At 42.2% G+C, this 19,281-nt stretch overlaps 1 protein-coding gene across 2 annotated transcripts in view; it reads right to left on the bottom strand.

The window, feature by feature from the left end:
- myo1ea (myosin IEa) overlaps positions 1–11,469 on the bottom strand; it is a 279,339-nt gene extending 267,870 nt beyond the window's left edge. The window contains exon 1 of one of the 2 annotated variants that reach the window (XM_072278417.1): positions 11,185–11,469. In XM_072278417.1, coding sequence (XP_072134518.1) covers positions 11,185–11,187 — 3 coding nt within the window. In that variant the 5' untranslated portion in view covers positions 11,188–11,469. The remainder of the gene's footprint in view (positions 1–11,184) is intronic. The other variant, XM_072278418.1, reaches the window with a different exon arrangement.
- Positions 11,470–19,281: the final 7,812 nt, after the last annotated feature.

Here is a 19,281-nt window from a genome sequence, read left to right as displayed (position 1 = left end):
CTCTTCCAAACTCTGACCCATCAGATGGTATTAATCCTGGCTTTTATATTCTCAACTTTTTGTTTGTTAGAAGCAAACTGAATTGACCATATTGTATTGAAACAATCCTGTACATTTAAAAATGTCCACAAATATAAGCACAGAACTAACCGACGGTCCACACTCAGGTTGGAGGAACAACACCTTATATTCCGTCTGGGTAGCCCCCCCACCACCTGATGGCATGAACAGTGATTTCTCGAACTTCCAGTAAAGCCTCCCCCCCATTCCCCATCCCTTTTTCCCTCTCTCACCTTATCTCCACCTCCCTCTGATGCTCCTCCCCTTTTTCTTACTTCCATGGCCTTCTGTCCTCTACTATGAGATTTACCCTTCTCCAGTCCTGTATCTCTGCCACCGATCAACTTCCCAGCACTTTACTTCACCCTTCCCCCTCCTGGTTTCACATATCAGCTTGTGTTTCTCCCTCCCCCTACACCCATCCGCTAATTCTGAGTCCTGATCTTCTTATCTCCAGTCTTGCTGAAGGGTTCCGGCCAGAAACATCGACTGTACTTTGTTCCATAGATGTTGCCTGGCCTGCTGAGTTCCTCCAGCATTTTGTGTGTGTTACATGGTGTTCCAGTATCTACACATTTTCTCGTTTGTGTTTCCACATTGCTCATACAATTTCTACTTTATAACCATATAACAAATACAACACGGAAACAGGCCATCTCGGCCCTTCTAGTCTGTGCTGAACTCTTACCCTATCCTATTCCCACCGACCTGCACTCAGCCCATAACCCTCCATTCCTTTCCTGTCCATATAGCTATCCAATTTAACTTTAAACGACAACATAGAACCAACCTCAACCACTTCTGCTGGAAGCTCGTTCCACACAGCTACCACTCTCTGAGTAAAGAAGCTCCCCCTCATGTTACTCCTAAACTTTCGTCCTCTAATTCTCAACCCATGCCCTCTTGTTTGAATCTTCCCCACGCTCAATGGAAAAAGTCTAACCACGTCAACCCTATCAATCCTCCTCATAATTTTAAACACCTCTATCAAGTCTCCCCTCAACCTTCTATGCTCCAAAGAATAAAGACCTAACTTGTTCAACCTTTCTCTGTAACTTAGGAGATGAAACCCAGGCAACATTTTAGTAAACCTCCTCTGTATTCTCTCAATTTTATTGACATCCTTCCTATAATTCGGTGACCAGAACTGTACACAATACTCCAGATTTGGCCTTACCAATGCCTTATACAAATTTATGATGATTAACAGCTATGTTAAACACCAGGAACAAACATTTTAGAAGATTAAATATATTATGAACTGCAGTGCAAGTGAAACAGTGTAATTTAGTATTGACACAACAGCAGCTTGGCAAATTTGGATTCAGTGCCTGGCCTTGAATCTGGCTAAAGGGAAGTCTATACTCCACTAGCTAACAGTGGATGAGATGCAAATCCTGTATCATGACCATACCTCAAACCCAGCTGGCCAGTTTAAAGCAGGAAGGATGTTCCAGTGACTAGGGAGTTGAGAACCGGGGGGTGTGGGACGCAGTATAAAGAAGATAAAGGCCAAGCCTCTGGAATTCTCAACCACAGGAAGTTGTTAAGATCATAAAATATATACAAGGAGTTGGATACAGTTCTTAGGGCCAGAGGGATTCGGGAATATGGACAGAAACCTCAAACAGGGCACAGAATTTGGATGGTAGGTCACAAGTGGTGGAGCAGAATTCGTCAAATAGTCCTGCTCCTCTTCCTGTTCTCTCTGTCTTTGCGTTTCTGCTCAGGTACAACACACGTATCAGCGGTCTACCAGAGGTTGCTGGTGAGAGATATCTCTCCAAAAGCAGAGGTCAGAAAGGAAAAGAGTCACTGTCTGGTTTAACTCAATTCTTAACATTTCTGAACATGACATCTGAAAACTGATGAATAGGCATTAGTCCCATGACTTCAATCAATATATAATTGATGTACATTCCATTTAGCATTAATGACCATTGTTTTGTCATATACACATGGCACTACTGAGTTTTTAATGAAAACTAATGCATTTTCTATGATATTAACAATTTTCACCATTCTCAGCTTCACAGTAAGATCAGGATCCTCTGACACTACGTAATATCCAATAAATCACTTGCCTGATTTAACTTGGTGGAAAACTCTCCGAACTATGAGAAAGAGGCAATAATAAATTTATTGATTTATCTATCTATACACAATTATTCTTATGTTATATTAATGTTATTCAGCATTTCTAAGTAAGATTCTTTCCTCCAGCTAAAGCCAATGGGTTATTGATGCTAACTTCAGAATACCTACACATTTGTAATTTTATCCGAACTGCATGGATCAGTGGACACCGGAGTTGATCATGATACACTTTTTATCGTGACTGATCTGTCCTACTTTCCAAATTAAACTGATGGGTAGAGAGGAATGGCTGTGGTACTCCTTTCGCACCTTAGCTGAGATTACCAAAGGCCAGCGAACAAAGCTTCGTCACTTGCTTGGCACTTTATTTTCTCCAACACGAGAGCAACTCCACAAATATGTTGGGCTCACGAGAACTCCTTGCAACATTGGATAAATTATATGGAACAAATCTGATGATGCTAGCCAAGCACCCACCTTGTCCCATTTTGGTTCATGGCTGGTTCCTTGTGGTTCAAAAAGATTTGTTTCACTTCACTGCTAAGGAGTTGAGGATACCTGTGCATTAATTACTTGAACAGAGAATGTTTGTTGCAAACTGGCCACCACATGGTCTTACGCTGAGTGGGACTCTATCCATCTGTGACAGTTGGTATCCCTTTCACCTTGGAGTCAAAGGGTCACAGGTTCAAGTCTCACTCCAGAGCCTTAGTCTTGAGTATAAAAATCTAAGCCGACCCTCCAAGACAGTTTTGAGAGATGATCCTCTTTTCAGGATGAGTCATTAAATGTTAAAATGCACTGCCAAATGGCTATGAAGATCCCTCAACACTATTTGGAAGAAGAACAAAGATTATTGTTTCTTTTATCCTGGAGCCTTAAAACATCATTTGCACAACAGTTTATCTGATCTTCATCATAATGCCATTGTGAATGGCTGCTTAATCAGATTTATCATCTTGACATGAAATTACTATAAATTACAAACAAACAAACAAATAAATAAAGGAAATAAAGGGAAGAAAGGTGGTGCTCATGTTCATAGACTGGTCAGAAATCTGATGGTGGAGGGTCGAAGCTGTTTTTGAATCGTTCACTGTGTGCCTTCAGGCTCCTTGAAGGCAGTAACAAGAAGATGGTCTGTCTCAGATGTTCAGGATCCTTTGTGGGATGTCCTGAATGGAATATGAAATGAAAGATACAATTGCAAACACGAGGAAATCTGCAGATGCTGGAATTTCAAGCAACACACATAAGAGTTGCTGGTGAAAGCAGCAGGCCAGGCAGCATCTCTAGGAAGAGGTACAGTTGATGTTTTGGGCTGAGACCCCTCGTCAGGACTAAAAGAAGAAGAGCTAGTAAGAGATTTGAAAGTGGGAGGAGGAGGGGGAGATCGAAAATGATAGGAGACAGAAGGAGGAGGGATGAAGCCAAGAGCTGGACAGTTGATTGGCAAAAGGGATACGAGAGGATCATGGGACAGGAGGCCTAGGTAGAAAGAAAAGGGGGAAGGGGGAAAACCCAGAGGATGGGCAAGGGGTATAGTGAGGGGGACAGAGGGAGAAAAAGGAGAGAGAGAAAAAGAATGTGTGTATATAAATAACAGATGGGGTATGAGGGGGAGGTGGGGCATTAGCGGAAGTTTGAGAAGGCAACGTTCATGCCATCAGGTTGGAGGCTACTCAGACGGAATATAAGGTGTTGTTCCTCCAATGGAAGTTTTTCTTTCCATATTTTGTCAAAATTCTCCTTTAGATGAACATGTGATATACAGTTCCTACAGGGATTTTAAAAAGACGCTATCCAAAGAGATCTCTGTAATGTTCATTATTTTTCTTTAAAAATGGAATTGAATTTGGGTATAATTCAAGCAAACTATCACACAAATGGTAACAGTTGAGTGTATATTTTATAAATATACTCTTAACAATTCTTAGAAACACTCTTGAAACATTACACAAGGGAAAACAATGGTTTTTAAACAGTTCAGTAAAAATACACGAAGTGTAATCACTGAAGAAATCATAGAGCCCAGTTTAAGCTGGGGCAGGAACCAAAACAAGCAATACTAGGATGAGCAATTCTAACACATGGACGTGCCCACCAGTAACTACACACAAATAGATTTTACATAGATCAGTGTTCTGCCTTAATGACTGTGTAAATGTTGTAACAAACTGTGGCATTCAATTATTTAGTTATACTTAGAACATAAAATATAAACTAGAGGGCCATCCCTTTGCTCATGCCTGCTTTGCCATTCAACGTAATCTTGGTGGATCTTTTAGCACAGAGCCACTCTCCTGTACCAACCACATTTTCATTGACTCTCGCAGTATACAAGGGCCCATCTTCCTCAAAAGCAGCGCAAAGTGTTGAATATAGCCTATTGAACCATCCTGAAGCACACACTGCGAATAAAGCAAGGCCAAATACCTGTATGACCTGTTCCAACAGAAAACATTCCAATAAACAACCAAAATGATCAGAGCACCAGAGGAAACAGGAACAAGAAGAGTAGAAATAGTTTATAAGAAGCCAACTACTGCACTGTTCTTGGTGATGAAACATAACCTGCAACATCGGCTATTGTGATCAGGCCCAGCCTAAGCAAAGCAAAAACTGCAAAAGACAACCACTGTGTGTGCTTTTTGTGAAAGTCCCTTCCTGATGTGAAAAAGATACTGTTATCCGAACAAGTGGTGCATGATTGATGACTGATTCTACTGTCTCTGTTTTTTGGACAGCAACGGGACATCAATTTGGTAACATTTTCAATATTGGTGTCTAATACAGAAAGAAAAAGATACATGGGCCTTAATCCAAAATGAAGTTCATGGTTATCAACTTAGCCTTGCAGGGAGTTCTTTTCTCAATGGATCAGAAGGCTGTGAGTACATAGTGTTTCAGCGAAATATTCAGGATAACACTTGGGTGTAGCACTGGCTCAATGATACTTTGTTAAAGTCTGGTTTCTAAGATTAGATGTAAACTCTTTTCAGCTATCATAAGAATATGTACTAAGTTCCGACCCACTAATTGAAGAAGCACAGAGATCTTTCCTTGTGTTTAGGCCACTTCTCCTCCTTCATCTAAAAAGGAATCATATGTGTGGGTGGATCATTCACTTCAAGACCACTCTGGGGATCTTGCTGGTGAAGAATGGCTCTTTTCAATGCCATGTGTAACCACTAGAAGACAAAGCACTACAATGCAAATATTAGTCTTCTTCAATAAGGAAGACTGATAGAGCAAGTAAAAATGTACAGAAAATAATTAATGGAGCAAACTTCCTTTTGTGTCTCTGAGGAATCTTCCAAAATGCTTCAAAAATAATTATTAGAATGTTGCCCATTTTAGGGTTTGAATACATTTATTTTTTGGGGGGGAAGGATTGAAGTCCATTTAAAATATAGTATACCAAATAGTTACCCGTGTTGAGTGAGTTTTTAAATACTAATTGGTGCTTTTCTAAAAAAAAACAGAAAAAAAATAATTATTACTTGAACAACATTGACATTATTGTAAGATCTCTCTACTTCACTATTTCAGGAACGTCTTGTGGCTGCAAAAGGCTCTACACAAATTCAGCTCATTTGCTTACATTGGGGAATGAAGCAACCTTTATGTGAATCTATCTTTGGCATCCGCAAGCTGTAATGCAAATCTTTAAATCTGTTTTCTAAACTAAGCCAAGTTCATCAAGAACTTTTTGATCTAAACCCAGGGTTCCCAACCTTTCTTATGCCATGGACCGCAGGTTGGGAACCCCGGTCTAAACCTTGCAAACCATTTAAAGTGCAATAGCAAAGTTGGATGTTACATATTTATTATTACACTTTTACTTTGAGCAAGTTTATGAGGGCAAAATAATATACACATTTTGAAAGAATCCAGAAACTCATTACATTCCAGAGAGTAAAGTAAAGAGTTCTTGGGGGCGAAGAAAAAGGCGCCAAAAATAAGATACTGTTCCTTAAACAGTCTTGGTTAATAATCTACTACAGCCATAAAAATTAAATTTCTGCACAAAACAGATATTACAATTGAATAGAATGCATGTAATTGAGATACAGTTTTCATTACCATCAGTTTAAAATAAATCCTCTGAGATGGCTGGATCAGATCTCCAAGAATACAGATTTATTTAACTTTTTTTTAAAAAAATGAAGATTGAAGAATTTGTTATTTATTTTGATTAAACAATTTCTGCCATCTTCACTGAAGGTATGGGTTCTTTGCAGAGTATAATTCCGCAGCTGGTGGGTGCCTTGCAGCATGACACCAACATATTATTTGCAAGCTCTGCGAACATAGGAGTAGACCTGACATCTGTTGATACATCAAACACACTCAATTTTGTCCTTTCCGAATGCCCATAGGGTTTGGAATTCCAGCATAGGTCACTACATGTCAGTCAAGAGCAAACACCACCCAGCTACACATTGTCTAGCATGTAATCCTGATCGACATAGCGCTGACTGAGTAAAGTAAAGCATCTGAGATCTTGCCAGTCTTGGCCATTCACTGACTACTCACATCATGCTTATTAGGAAGCACCTTTATCTCTATTTTTATGCAGCAGGTTTTCTCTACTTAATGGGCATGTCATTGGAGCAGCCAATGTACAGGTTACTCCTTCTGGTTCATGAATGGCCTAGTCGGCTATCTGAATAATTTGGAACTTCTGTCTGGGCCCTGCAGAGATTCTTTCCTCTCCCTCCCCAAGGTGTTTTGCAAACACTGACCACTTCAGTTCACTGTTAACATCAGAATCAGGTTTAATATCACTGGCATATGTCATGAAATTTGTTGTTTTTTTGGCAGCAGTACATTGCAAAACATAATAATAGAGAATAACTGAATGACTATAAGCATATGTATATACAGTATATATAAAAATAGTTAAACAAGTATCACAAAAATAAAAATAAAAAGTAATGAGGTAGTGTTCATGGGTTCAAAGTCCATTCAGAAATCAGAAGGCAGAGGGGAAGAAGCTGTTCCTCAATCATTGAGTGTGTGTCTTTAGGCTCATGTATCTTCTTGCTGATGGTATCAATGAGAAGAGGGCATGTTCTGGGTGATGGGGGTCCTTACTGATGGGTGCCACCTTTCTGAGGCATCGCTCCTGGATACTAGAGGCTAGTGCCCATGATGGAGCTGACCGTCTACAACTCTCTGCAGCTTACTTTCATCCTGTGCCCCCCCCATACTAGATGATGACACAGCCAATTAGAATGTCAGTCAGGAACCAACTGTATCCGGAGGTACAGTTGCATGTTCATGCATATCTATGCATTGGCACATCATGGTGGACCACTTGACCATTCCATCACTACTTTCATTGGCTTCCACCTAAAACGCTTTTGAACAATATTCTACTGTAGCAAATCATGATGCCACATGTGCTGGCACACTTACAGAAACAACAAATGCACAGGCTTCCATTTTAAGTTGAGCTAACATGTACTCAAAGATGATATTTTACAGTTAACCATTGCCTGCTGCTCTTGTAGGTCAAAATGGAACTTTTGGATCTCAGCACACAGAGTAAGTATTTCAGAGCTATATTAAATCTGTAACTTAAATAACTACTATTAAAGTTGAACAGTTCTGTAGGAAATGCAAATGAACTGAACTGAGTTGCTGAGCATCTAAGAAATCAACTGACTTACTTCTGCATAGGAACTGCATGAAATTTGCAGCACAGACTTTGATGAATGATTGAATTTACACTCCCTCCACATGTGCCTCCTCTCATTTTATCAGTAAGTTATGCAGAAGATGGAGGAGGAGAAGATGGCAGCGCGACGCAGAGCACGTGGCCTCTCCGGTGAATGATATCTGTAATCTGTCAAGTAGGGGACCGTGCACAATTCTGATTTGATGGAGACAGACATGAGAGTACGGAGGAACATCTGGAGAAATTTCTGAAATGCCCACTTTGCTGCCGCTGCTACTGTGTGGTCCGAAATCTCCAGAGCAGAAGGCCCCGAATCTTCGGCTTTGCTTGTTTCGGCGGCCAGGGGGATGTTGAAGGCGCTCAGGAGGCTGTATCAGAGGGGCTGGTCAGAGGCTCGAAGTTTATGGATGGAGAGACTCAGTGTCGGCTGTGGTCGGGTGCTTCCAATGCATCGGCAGTTGTTGGTGCCTGGAGGTTTATGGCAGGGAGTTTCTCCCTTTTGCCGCTGCTATCGGAGACCAGGGAGTTGATTGGGACTTGAGACTTTTTTTTACCGTACCCATGATCCGTTCTTTATCAAATTATGGTATTGCTTTGCACTGCTGTAACTATATGTTATAATTATGTGGTTCTGTCAGAGTTAGTCTTTGATTTGTCCTGTTTTTCTGTGATATCAATCTGGAGGAACATTGTATCATTTCTTAATGCATGTATGCATTTCTAAATGACAATAAACGAGGACTGAGTGTTCTCATATCTAATCTAAAGTCTTTGTGACAATCAAACCTTCCCAAAAGATAAACAGTGCATAACAAGATGATTTTATGGTAACAAATTGCCAAATGCCAGCACTCAAAGAAACAGAGATACCTACTGAGATCCGACATGCAGTTGCAGCAAGGAATTAGAAAGGCAAATTGTACATTGTCCCTTATTGCAAGAGGATTTGAGTATAGAAGCAAAGACATCTTACTGCAGTTTGAGAGCACTTCAAAGAAACTGAATCTGAAGTGGTCTCCTTAACTAAAAAGAATATATTTGCCATGGAGCAGAGGTTCCCAAACTTTTTTATGCCATGGACCCCTACCATTAATCAAGGAGGTGTGAACCCTAGGTTAGGAATCCTTGCTACAGATGAAGCTTTAGACACTGTCCTTCCTGAATGCCCATACAGTTTGGAAATCCAGCAAAGGTCACTATGCTCCATCTGCATAATATTGCATGGCATGATTGACTCATGTCAGTCATGAACAAGAACCACCCAGCTGCACTTGCTCTAGATGTAATTCATTAGACTCCTTGCAGGGAGCTGGTTTGCCTATGAGAACAGATCCAATAGTCTAAACCAGGATTCTCTACAGATTAGTAAAACAAGAGGTGAAACTTACAAAATTGTTGGGAGACTACACAGAATGGATGCAGGGAAAATGACTCTTCACCCAAGGGAAACAAGAACCTGGGGAGGTTATTTAAAACTGAAATGAGGAGGAAATTCTTCCGTAATAGAATTATGAATCTTTGGCTTTCTCTACCAAGGAGGGATGTGGGAACTCAATCAATGAGCTCACTCAAGACAGATAAGTCTGGATATTAAAGGAATTGGAAATAGTGCAGGAAAGTGGAGCTGAAGGAGAATCTTCATGAATAGGAGGACAGGCTTGAAAGATGAGATGCCTACTCATGTTCCCATTTCTCATGTTGTTGTTTACTTTTCCAATTAGCAGGTTTACTTTCTTATTAACACTGTAGTAACATTATAAAAAAGAAACTTTGTAGATCTGGATTGGATACAAAAATAACATGCCCTGTTAATGCATATTCATTAGTAACCATGCATTTTCTGAAATAAATTATTGCATTTCTCATTAGTTACACATAATACACATATGCATATTATGCATGCATATACACCACTCATACATATGCAATGATGACGGTTGTTTTTCCACAGACAGATGTATTGAACATAAGTAGTGAAGCTTTAAGACAATCCACAGATAGGTGTTTGTAGAAACAGTCAGCAGTATCCTGCAGTTCAACCACAAGGTCAACAATGAAAGACTGGCAGAAGCAATGAGCATCACCCAACAAACCAATGTTAGTGGTTATCAGATGATCACGTAGACGAGGATTTAAACTCTACCGTCAAGACTGTATTCCACGAAAATCTAACATATATATTGTTTCTTCAATTACTGGACCCATCCATTTTCAAATCAAAAAGGTAAATATATTCCCTATTTAAGGACACTTGATTCTCGCTCTCAAGCATATCCTAGTAATCGGAAACAATTAGACCATTCTCTTACGAACTGGAATTGTATCGATATAATATCCTTTACGACACACAGGCTGCACACGCATGGTCTAACTAACACAATCATTACAAAAACTTTCTTGCCCGATGTGAATTTCGATAATTATTTACTGGGCACGGCGTTTGAAAACAAAGTTATGTATCGTCATTTTTTAATGCAGGTGCTGCAAATCAGAATGGAAACCTACAATGCTCAACAAGTGAAGCAAAATGCCGGAGAGAAACAGATTGAAATCACCGATCGAAGATCTTTCATCGCGATTCTTTAATTTTCTGACCTAGTCATACAGCAAGTAAAAAGGTATTTCGGCCCACCAAATCTGGGCCGATCACCAAGCACCACCTCACCCACCCCCACCTGTTCTATCACCCACTCATAAACATGGGGCAATTTACAGGGAGTGAACCCACACATCTTTGGCAGCAGTTGAGTATTTCCAACATCTTCTGCTTCTATGCATGTCTATTTTTCAGTGTATAGACTACATGGCAAATAATCGTTTGGCATTTCAGTCTGTTTGGCCCCAAAGCAGACAAGAATGTAAACATAAAAGTACTAAATAAAGCGAAACACTGGGTTGGAAATACAAAGATGTAGAGGCTATAGCCTCTTAAGAAACCTCTTATCAAAAATAAGCATCGCTAAACGAGGCCAAAAGGATAGAGGAAATTTTAAGACTTTGTTTTACTTTATTATTTGAATGGAGGCACATCTGTTAAGATCACTAGGGCGACCAGTCTCTTATCCGCCAAGAGCTTGGCGAGTGTGAGCCCTTGTGTCCCAGGGGTACAGACTGCGCTTCCGGGAACGAGCGGAGACCTCGTCCACCGCACAGGGGGGCGCTCTCGCCGCTCTCACTTCCCAGTCAGTGACTGCGCAGCGCAGCGCATTCCTGCTCCAGCTTCCAGGCAATCTGAGTAACTCCATCCCGGGGTCTGAAGTCTGGGCACGGTGTTCTGGATGCAGAACAGCTGTGGAAGCAGACCCACCCACTGACGCCAATGTTTATGTTGTAAGACTTACCATGTTATCAGCTGGGATTTATGTCCGAGGGAGAGCTATACTGTTCGGGGCCGTGTCAGATGCTGTGCGCTTCTTTACCGGCGATCCGGTGTCTGGGAGAGAGCGCGGAACTCCATCTACGGTTGAAACTGGCATTGAAAGCATCAGCAGAGTGGAGAAGAGTCCATATTTGCCGTGGGGAGCAGGGAGCGGAGGAGACACTATGTTCCTGCCGAATCAGTGCTGCGGCTCTGGGTGAGCTTCGCCGCTACAGGATCGTTTTGAATGGCTCTCTGAGCGAGTGCCAATCAGTCCATAAATGGAGAAAAGTGGCTCGGCGCCTCAGCCAATGGGGTTGCCAGCGAGCTCGTCACCCCATTGGGAATGCGGGGAGAGAGGGAGGGAGGACGGGCGCTGGAGGTGGAACTTGCTCCTGGGCCGTGCCATTCAAAACAACCACCCACCTCCGGCCGAACTGCACACCAGTGCAACTTGTGGACCGCGGGGCAGGGCGCAGAATTGTTTATGCACGTCAGTAATAACGTTTAGTTTGGAAATATGAATAGTTTTACTGTAATTAGATGCTGCGGTTTAGGAGGGACACGTGCAGCTGCCATCCTTTGATTCAGATTGAAGTTTATGATCGTTGACATATGTCGTGAAATTTGTCCACCAGTTACACTCCCAGTTCAGTACATTTGGTATCTCCGAGATCTTGCATCGCTCAGGGAAACACACCAACAAATTTTGTATGATCTCTGTTGCTACACTGAGTTTGAAATTATGGGGCCAAAGGCAGAGACTCTTACAATATTTAAGAAGCAGCTGGACGAGCACCAGCAAGAGAGAAAATCTGCAAATGCTGGAAATCCACACACAGCGTGCTGGAGGAACTCGGCACCGGGCAGCATCTATGGGAAAAAAGTGCAGTCGACATTTCAGGCCGCGATCCATCAGCGGGATTGGAGAAAAAAATCATAAAGAGTAGAGTTAAAAGGTAGGGGGAGGGGAGGGAGAAAGAACAGGTGAGAGGAGAAACCGGAAAGGGGGCGGGGTGAAGTAAAGAGCTGGGAAGTCGATTGGTGAAAGAGATACAGGGCTGGAGAAGGGGAATCTGATGGGAGAGGACGGACGGCGATGGAAGAAGGAAAAGGGGAGGAGCACCAGAGGGAGGTGAGGGGCAGGTAAGGAGATAAGGTGAGAGAGGGATGGGGGATGGTGCCCATTACCAGAAGTTCAAGAAATGGATGTTCATGCCATCAGGTTGGAGGCTACCCTGATGGAATACAAAGTGTGTTTCCTCCAACCTAAGTGTGGCCTCATTGGGGCAGTAGAGGGGCCTGAGTGTGCCTCGCACCCCCTCCTCCCGCCAACCTAGGGTTCCTCTTGTTCTCACCTACCACCCTACCAGCCTCCACGTCCAGCACATAATTCTCTGCAACTTCTGGCATCTCCTATGGGATCCCTCCCACACTTTTTGCTTTCCGCAAAAATCGGTCCCTATGTGACTCCCTTGCCCATTCATCCTTCCCCACTGATCTCCCTCCTGGCACTTACCCTTGCAAGTGAAACGAGTGCCATACCTCCTCCCTCACTACCATTCAGTGCCCCAAACAATCCTGCCAAGTGAGGTGGCACTTCACCTGTGAGTCCATTGGGGTCATATACTGTGTCCGGAGCTCCTGCTGTGGCCTTCTGTATATCGGTGAGACCCAGCGTAGATTGGGAGACTGCTTTACTGAGCACCTAGTCCGCCAGAAAAACTGGGATCTCCCAGTAGCCACCCATTTTAATTTCACTTCCTGTCCCATCCTGATATGTCTATCCATGGCCTCTACTATCGTGATGAGGCCATGCTCAGGTTGGAAGAGCAACACCTTCACCAGCCCCATCCCCTTTTCCCTCTCTCATCTTCCCTGCCCATCACCTCCCACTGGTGCTCCTCCCCCTTTTCTTTCTTCCATGACCTTATGTCCTCTTCTATTAGATTCCCCCTTCTCCAGCCCTGTAACTCTTTCACCAATCAACTTCCCATCTCTTTACTTCACACCTCCTCCCAGTTTCACCTAAAACCTGTGTTTCTTCCTCCCCTCCACCCCATCACCTTTTAACCCTACTCCTCATCTTTTTTTCTCCAGTCCTGCTGAAGGGTCTCAGCCCAAAAAATTGACTGTTTATTCATTTCCATAGATGCTGCCTGGCCTGCTTGAGTACCTCCAGCATTTTGTGTGTGTTGCTTGGACAAGCACCAGAATAGCCATGGCACAGCCAGCTGGACGCCAAGTGCTGGTAGATGGGTACTTGATATTAGCCTGGATATTGGACCAAAGAGTCTGCTTTTGTGCTCTAAGACTCTGTGTAATGTTCATCATTTTTGTTCTTAACCATGCAATTTTGAGTACAGAGATGATTCAAGCTCCAGCTTTCTTTCAGCCCTGCTCAGTTATCCTGATGCCCATGGTGAACTCAACACTAAGAGCTCTACCTCTGAATGTGGCAATGGTAGTTAGTGCAGAAGTTACATTCTGTTGGTGACATCCATCATCACAGGAAATTCATCTGCAGCCACTGGTAACCTAATTTTACGGATATACCAACTTTCAGGCAGACTGTAACATCGAAACAGCAAGCTGTTGGCCTCCCCTCTCACTGAAGGAGGAGTGGTACCTCCCTCTCCCTTGTTAGTGAGAGAGAGAGCTGAGCGGTGGTTTTTGATGTACTCTAGATTATGGTCTCTTTAGTGGCTTTGCTATTGTTTGGGTGGTGGGGGAGCTGATGCTTTTTGCTGGAACAAGGGGGGAGGGTTGATGGTTTGCTGCAGCTTGTGCATGGGAGGGGGCTTTGGGGTTCTCTGTTTTCCTGTCATTCATTCTTTTGGGGTTTTTCTTCTATTTTGTGGATGTCTGTGAAGAGTAAGAATTTCAGGTTTTATATCATATACATTCTCTCATATTAAATTGAACTATTTACTTGGTGTATTCAACACAATAAAAATATCCCAAACTGCATTGCACTATCAAATGAAAATTGACTCTATGCTGTACAACATAAAAGTTGCGCAGCCGATTAAAAGTTCAGAGTGCCTTAATAACAGATGGTGAGAGATTGTATAAAGACAAGATTTTAGAGCATGGTGACTTGGCATGGAAATTCACAGCTATTAATCGCAGAAAAGAATTAGGAGAAGGCATTTTGATGGATGATAGGGCTGGAGATGGGTGGGTGAAACCAAGGATGGTTTAGTAAATAAGGAGGAAATATTCAAAATATCAGCCTTACCATGCAAACAATACTTAGTTAAAGATAAGACTTGGGCATTAGAATCTTAGATTAGCTCAAGAATTAGTAGTTCAGAACAGGTAAATTCAAAGACATGCATGAGCTGTTGTGGGGGTGAAAATGGGTGCACAAATTAGGTCTCAAACTCAACGGGGAGTTGAAGAAAAAACTAAAACACTGAATAGTTTGATTAGATTTCAGATGATTACTTACAAAGAATGGTTTTATCTTCAAAATGATGTTGCGATTGCACAACAGGTCTGTCATTATCTAGGATAGTTAAGATTTATTATTTTCAGGAAATACATAGTTTGAGTCAGAAAGCAAAAATACCTATAACACGCACAGGAAATCTGGCAATCCCATGAAGTAGGACTTATTTCACTTAGTTACTGTGACATAATGAGTTTAAATATATCTTTTTAAGTAATGTGAGGCATGTAGGTCCTAGTAGTCTCTTGAAAAGATGTGTAGTAGTGGTTGGGTTGAGGTGTCCTCTGATTTTGGTAATTTACTTGGCAAGTGTTTCGTCACCATGTGAGGAGGCATCATCAGTGCGTTGTTGGTCACAATCAACACAGTGGCTCTTCGCATGGTGATAAAACGCTTGCAAGCAAATTGCCAAAAATCAGAGGACAACTCAACCCAACCATCAACATTCAGAGCTACACGTCTTATGAATTATTTCCATGTACAGTATTTGGTATTTTTCACTGTAAAAGGGGGTAAATATTTTGTTTATCGATCCGTTAACTCTGTGAGGGGTTTACCCTGGAAAGGCAATTTATTTTCTTTCTTTCAAGATGTCCCAGAGCAATTTTTCCAGCATTCTTTTTCTGGTGGTATTATCACTAGCAGCCAAGTAACTTAACTACCAACGAAAATGCAAATTGATGACCCCATGTGGTTGTCCTGTTAATGTGTTACATCTGATGTAAACGTCTTGGCCAAGGAGGAATTTTTTAAAAATCCTTCTAAATCCTTCAAAAATAACTTTAAAGGTCATCCTTCAAAACAACTCTGGGGGTGCTTGCAGTGGCATTCTCAAACAGAAACAAGTTTTCAGGCTACACAAGAAGAATTAAGGCAAATGACCAAAGGTATGACTGACAAAGCAGGCTTTAAAGATTGTCTCACATAGAGTAATTGACAAAGAAAGAAAGGTTTAAGGGCTGAATTCTAAATATCAGTGCCTCAGCAGCAGAAATTACAGCAAATTGGGTGGTTAGTTTGTGAAATGAGGAACGGTTGAGAATTAGAGGACTGGAGCTGTTTTGAAGGTTAAAGTACTGGAAAGCAGGAACATCAGAATCAGATGGAACATCACTGACGTATGTTGTGATCACAGAGGAATTTGAAATCAAGTATAAGAATTTTAAAATCCAGAGTATTAATGTAAGTCAACCAGCGGAGGGCTGAAAGTGGAGCAGAGAATGCTGTGGGTTAGAACAGAATTTAGTGTGACATCATATGAAAGGAGTTTGGAATGAAGAGAAGGAAGGACTGTATTGGCTTAAGCTCGTCTACAGGAGGGACATGGCTGAGGGTTTCGGCAGCAAATTAGCTCTGTCAGGTACAGAGTTATTGTAAATGGATCTCCATCAGCTCAGAATTCTGCCCAAAGTCCAACCTTTAAGAACACCCTTGTGTTTGTGCTTTTTGGTGACATCAGGAAAACTCCAGCCCTTTGTCAATGATCCTTTTATTTCAAATACCACAGCAACTGCAACTGGCACTGGAGAAGCTGAGCACGGTGATCAACAGGCACAGGACAGGGCATCCTGATGCCTTCCTGATCATTGCTGGGGACTTCAGCCAGGCCAGCCTGAAGTAGTCTCTGACAAACCACCACCAACAAACAGAGGAGCCAACACACTTAGTCACTGTGACACCACCATCAAGAATGCTTGTCATTCCATGCCAAGCCTGCACTTTGGCAACTCCAATCACCGAGGTAGAGACTGAGGACCGCAGCACCGGTGGTAAGGACATGAAAATATGGTCAAGGGAAGTTGAAGAATGTTTACAGGACTGCTTTGAGTTGGTGGACTGGAATACTCATGGATTCATCTTCGGATCTAAATGAATATACCACAGTCATCATCGACTTCAAGACCTGTGTATATGAATGTGTACCTTCAAGAACATACAAAAACATACCCAAATCAGAAGCCCTGAACTAACCAGAAAATTCACAGTCTGCTGAGGGCTAGATCTGTGGTGTTCAAGCCTAGTGATTGAAAGCCCTACAGGAGGTCCAAGTATGACCATGGAAGGTCATTGTAGGAGCACAAAGGCAATTCTGTGTGAAACATCCTGGTTTCCTTGGCTACATAAGTCTAGGGAAGACAACCTCTGGCCCCGCCAAACTCATGAGACTGGGGTGCGCTCAATCTCACTCCAGACCCCAATTTGTGTGGATGCTGTGTCATTTGCTACCCTGTTACAAATTAATGCCATGAAATAACAGTACACGATTAAAGGAATTATATTTATGAATCTTAACTAAAGGGTTAGTAAAGAATAACAAAAGGAAAATAGGCCCATTTTAATTAAGCAGTCACAGTTGTATGTTGGAACTCATCTTGAACTTCTCTGTCACTCACGCGCTGGGCCCTTGGTCAACGTGAAAACACACACCACCTTCCAAACGTTGCTCTCAATCCATCTTGAACAAATGGTTCTTCCACCGTATCATATGCTATGACCATTTCTCCCCAACGCCTTCACTCTTCATCTCCCCTCAAACAAAAACTGCAAGCCCAACCTTCATGTCCCTCACCAGAGAAACCTCCCCTTAATCCAACGATCTTAATTTTATGGCATACATTTCTCCACGTCCTTCATCTTCAACAGTAACCGAAAATAGCATGAAAACAGAACAGACTGCTCTTACAGAGCTGCCAAAATGAAATACATACAGCATAACAGTAAAAATATGAACCAGGGCATTAGATGTGTGAGATTAGAGATTCAGCCAGATGCATGACAGCTGCAACAGGGCTTGTAAGCTGTTACGTCCCATAAGGAGAAGCCTAACAGCATAAATAGTTGTGATGTTTTACTCCCCAATGAGCTCAACGCTTTTGTGCACATTTTGAAAGGGAGAATTAAACTACACTTGTGTGAATCTTGGACACTGACTTCAGAATTTCCTTGAAGATGGTGAACACTCACAAGGCGTCTGGCCTCAATGGTGTACCTGATTGCGTACTGAGAACCTTTGCCAACCAACTGGCTGGAATGTTCAAGGATATTTTCAACCTCTCTCACCTGCTTCAAAACAGCATAATCATACCAGTGCCCAGGAAAAGTAGGGTGAGCTGCCTCAGCTGCTCCCACCCCAAAGCACTCACATCTATTGTGGTGAAATGCATTGAGAAGGTGGTCTTGCCTAGAATTACTCTTGCCTGAGCAAGGACTAGGATCCGGGATCCACTGCAATTTTCTTGCCACCTCAGCAGGTCTGCAATCTCATTAGCTCTCCACTTGGCCTTGGACCACCTGGACAACAGCAATACCTATGTCAGGCTGCTGTTTATCAATTACAGCTTAACTCCATCATCCACTCAGTACTAATCAACAAGCTTCAAAACCTGGACCTCTGTACCTTCCTCTGCAATTGGATCCTTGACTTATTCATTGGGAGACCATGGTCAGTGCAAATTGGTAATAACGTCTCCTCCTCATGGATAACCAACACACGCTCAAGGATGCTTGGCTAGCCTATTGCTCTACTGTCTCTATGGCCATGACTGTGCGGCTAGGCACAGCTCAAAGGCCATCTATAAATTCACCGATGACACAACTGTTGTTGGCAGAATCATAGTTGGCAAGGCAAGCAAGAGAAAAGAATTCAAATCAAATCAAGTTTAATTATCATTCAAACCATACATAGATATGACTGAAGAAGACAGTGTTCCTCGATTGATAATGGATCTCTGGAGAACATACACCAATCCCCATCACAAGTGGTCTGTGGTGGAAAGGGTGAGGACCTTCAAGTTCTTGGGCATCAACAACTCAGAGGATCTGTCCTGGGCCCAACACATTGATGCAGTCATGAAGGAGGCACACTAGCAGCTCTGCTTCATTGGCAGTTTGTTGAGATTTGGTATGTCATTAGCAAATTTAAACAGATGTACCACGAAAAGTATTCTGACTGGTTGCATCACTTCCTGCTGCGTTGGCTTCAATGTACAAGATCGAAAGAGTCTGCAGACAGTTGTATTCTCAGCCATCTGCATTCACAACCGTTTCCACCATTAAGGACATCTTTAAAAGGCAGTGGCGCAAGAAGGCAGCATCCATTATTATGAATCTTCATCATTCAGGACACGCCCTCTTCTCATTTCTATCATCAAAGGGGTGGTGCAGGAGCTTGAAGACCTCAATGTAACTCAACATTTTGGTAACTTCTTCTTCCTGCCCCGCCATCAGATTTCTGGATAGTCCATGAACTCGTGAACACTACTGCCTCTTTTGCACTATTTACTTAACTTATGTAATATAGTAATGTTTATGTCTTGCCCTGCACTGCTGCCACAAAACAACTACGTTCACGACATAGGTCAGTGATAATAAACCTGATTTTGATTCTCTGAAAAAAAAATAGAAAACGCTGGCAATGTTTAACAAGTCAGACAGTATTTGTGGGGAGGGGAACAAGAATTAATATCATAGTTCAGTTCTATTTACAATAAAAACTACAATTTTCTGATAATCTGGCTCACTTGGGATTTTGATGGTGCAGGATATAGACATTGTTGGAACCATTGTTCAAAGTTGAAAGTAAATTTATTATCAAAATACATTTCATTCAAGGACTGTGGTACAGTA

The sequence above is a fragment of the Mobula birostris genome, chromosome 14, assembly GCF_030028105.1.
Source record: "Mobula birostris isolate sMobBir1 chromosome 14, sMobBir1.hap1, whole genome shotgun sequence".
Classification (NCBI taxonomy): domain Eukaryota; kingdom Metazoa; phylum Chordata; class Chondrichthyes; order Myliobatiformes; family Myliobatidae; genus Mobula; species Mobula birostris.
This window is presented reverse-complemented; position numbering and strand designations above follow the sequence as displayed.